Below are 2955 nucleotides of genomic sequence, written 5' to 3'. Positions count from 1 at the left end.
GGAGGAACCAAAAGGCTGCGACTCCAGCGGACCCCTAGCCCGTGGGACGCCGTCTCATCCGGCCGCGGGGTCGGGAGGCTGAACGTCACGGAGCTCGCCTCTGGGAGGCCTCGTCCTCAAGGCGGTGGGCGCGGAACGGAGGCGGAGAAGGCGGCCAGCGAGCGCCCGGGAGCCGACCTGCCGGTGCTGGGCGTCCGCTAAAGGCGGCTTACGGGAGCCCGAGAGAGTGGTCGCTGTGGCCGCCCGGCCCATCGTGCAGACGCCGCCGCGAGACTCCCGACGTCGGGGATGCACGTGCAACTGGCCGCGCCGCTCCTCCGAGCCCAGCACGTGGGCACGAGAGAACCCAGAGCTACGGACACGTCCCGCGCTCGGGCGCGCGGCGGGGACACCGCTTCCGCACGGCCTCACTCTCGCGCTGCCCCAGCTCCCGGCCACTGTCGGAGGCGGGACGAGGTTCGCCGGAACTACAACTCCCATGAGGCGCTATGCCCGCGCAGGACCGCTGGCTCCGGACGCCGCGCCGGCCCCTATTGGCTGGCGGCTCGGGGCCGGGAGCCCTGATTGGTTCAGGGCCCTGAGGCGACAGGTTCCGGAAAGGGGAAGAGCAGCCAATATGGCGGCGGAGCGCGGCGCGGGGCAGCAACAGTCGCAGGAGATGATGGAGGGTGAGCGGCCCCCGGGGACGGCCCTGGAGCGGCGGGAGGGGACGGCGGGCTCGCACGGCCCCTCGCCCAAGAGGGGCCGAGCATCTGGCCAGGGACGCGGCACCACGGCAGCTGTCAGCCGGGCTGGCTGGGGCGGCGGAGGCTGGACCCGGGCAGTCTCGGCCCGAGGGCTGCAGCGGCTGGCAAGGACCGGAGCCCGGGGCAGAGCGTGGCGCGAGCCCGCCGGTGCCGGGGAGCCGACGAGGAGACGGCGAAGCGGGGGGGCCTCGCCGCGAACCTCGGAGATTGACAGGCGGGAGGGGGCGGGCCTCCTTCCGCTCGCGGGGAAACTGAGGCTCCGGGCGCGGGGACCTGCGGACCCCGCAGTACCGATCTTCTCGCGGCTGGGGAAGGGTCTACTCGGGAGTGGATGGGATGTGGCGAAGGCATGGCCAGGAGCTCCGGGGAGCTGGAGGCGATGGCTGTTTTCTAGGCCTTCGGAATCTCCAAAAGGATACATTCAACTTTCTTCCTCCTTTTCCACTTAGTTGGAATTATGTCTCTCACACACACACGCACGCACGCACGTGTGTATAACCTATCCCTGCATCCATGCTTTTTCGGCATAATTATGTGCAAACTTCGAATCCGGTGCGCGTGTGCTCTCCAGTACACACTCCAACTGGAGAACTAGTCAAGTCTCTTCAGTACCTAAATGCTGTTAGCTCCACTGATTGAATAGTAGAGACTTCCAGAAGAACAGTCACGATCTTCACACACACACTCCAACTGGAGAACTAGTCAAGTCTCTTCAGTACCTAAATGCTGTTAGCTCCACTGATTGAATAGTAGAGACTTCCAGAAGAACAGTCACGATCTTCACACACACACTCCAACTGGAGAATCAGTCAAGTCTCTTGAGTGCCTAAATGCTTTTGCTTCACCGGTGGAGTGGTACAGACCTCCAGATGAACAAGCACTATTTTCATGTGAAGAGTGCTAGGGTGGAAAAGGCCCTGGAGCTGGGGATGTAGAGGGCACATTTGGGAGTGATGCCAGCTGCATTCCCCACCAGGTTGGGGACAGGTGGGATGCAGGTGGGAGGAATCAGCTATCATTCCATAGGAAGGAAACCCAGTCAAAGGCAAAAGGCTGTGGAGTGACAGTTGTTTGTAATATAAAAGGTCAGGTTAGGGGTCCGGCTCTTTGGTATCCTTGAATCTTTTGGAGCATGAAAGTGGTTCTTTCCCCCTCTCCCCACTCATCTAGCCCACTTCTGATTCTCTTCCACTATTTGCATTTCTTGATAAAGGGCAAATATAAAAGCCAGGCTTTTCTCCACTTCTCTCCCACACGTTATCAGCTCTGACACTTACTGCTTCAACAGCTCCAGTGCTTTGACACCTCTATTCCCACCACCAATGCCTTCACTCCGACCTTCCTCTTGGAGATTTGATTGCCTGCCTGCCAGCTCATTGTACCCAGCCCCACAGTTATTTCCTTGTTGAATGATTGACAGTCCCAGGCTGCAGACCCTCTCTACCACCCTCACCATAGTCACAAGCTGCACTTTGGCACCTCCTGGAGGAGGTGCATGGGCTGTGACCCAGAACTTGGTCTTCCTGTGCTCCTGGTAGTTCGTTTGCTAAATTCTCCTGTGTGTCATACCCTGGTAACTGTTCTTGTGCCTTTTTAAAATGTAATCCTGACAACTCTTGAGGCTGGATGCTCCACTAGCTCTCTTCTATGAGGAGTCTGAGACTTGAAGAAGAAAGTGATTTGCCAAAGCTGAATCCTTAGAGGCAAGATGCAAACCAAGATGAAAGCAAAGATCAGATTCAGTGGAAATGAAGACTAGGGTAAACAGAACAAGATTAGAGAGACAAGTAAGGAGGCAGAGCTAGAGTCCAGGCTTCAGTAATAATGGAGCCAAGGCAGTGACTCATTCGGGAAGAAGGAGTGGATATGGAGATTTGAGAGATGGATTTTAGAAGAATCTTCTTTACACACTATTGTTTCCTGAGTGTGCTTTGCTGGATACAGTGGGAAATGCACATATGAAATGGAACCTCCTACCCCTTGAGAGTGTGCTCTTTTGTAAAAATTGGGTCAGAGCTAGATGTACTGGCTCATGCCTATAATCCTGACTACTTAGGATGCTGAGATTCAGGAGCTCAAATTTCGAAATATAAGGCAAGCCTGAGCAATGAAAGTTTATGAGACCCTCATCTCAACCCATGAAAAGCTGGACACAGTGTAGGGAATAGTGTGTGTGTGTGTGTGTGTGTGTGTGTGTGTGTGTGTGTGT

At 56.6% G+C, this 2955-nt stretch overlaps 1 protein-coding gene across 2 annotated transcripts in view; it reads left to right on the top strand.

Annotated features, from left to right (window-relative positions):
* Positions 1 to 468: 468 nt before the first annotated feature.
* The window catches only part of Ppp1r7 (protein phosphatase 1, regulatory subunit 7), a 26810-nt gene continuing 24323 nt past the window's right edge, over positions 469 to 2955 (top strand). Inside the window, exon 1 of one of the 2 annotated variants that reach the window (XM_013033659.1) lies at positions 469 to 668. In XM_013033659.1, the coding sequence (XP_012889113.1) occupies positions 479 to 668 (190 nt within the window). In that variant the 5' untranslated portion in view covers positions 469 to 478. The remainder of the gene's footprint in view (positions 669 to 2955) is intronic. The other variant, XM_013033660.1, reaches the window with a different exon arrangement.

Source organism: Dipodomys ordii, unplaced genomic scaffold, assembly GCF_000151885.1.
Source record: "Dipodomys ordii isolate 6190 unplaced genomic scaffold, Dord_2.0 Scaffold174, whole genome shotgun sequence".
NCBI classification, from domain to species: Eukaryota; Metazoa; Chordata; class Mammalia; order Rodentia; family Heteromyidae; genus Dipodomys; species Dipodomys ordii.
The sequence above is the reverse complement of the archived record's forward strand: the minus strand, read 5'-3'. Positions and strand labels throughout refer to the sequence as shown.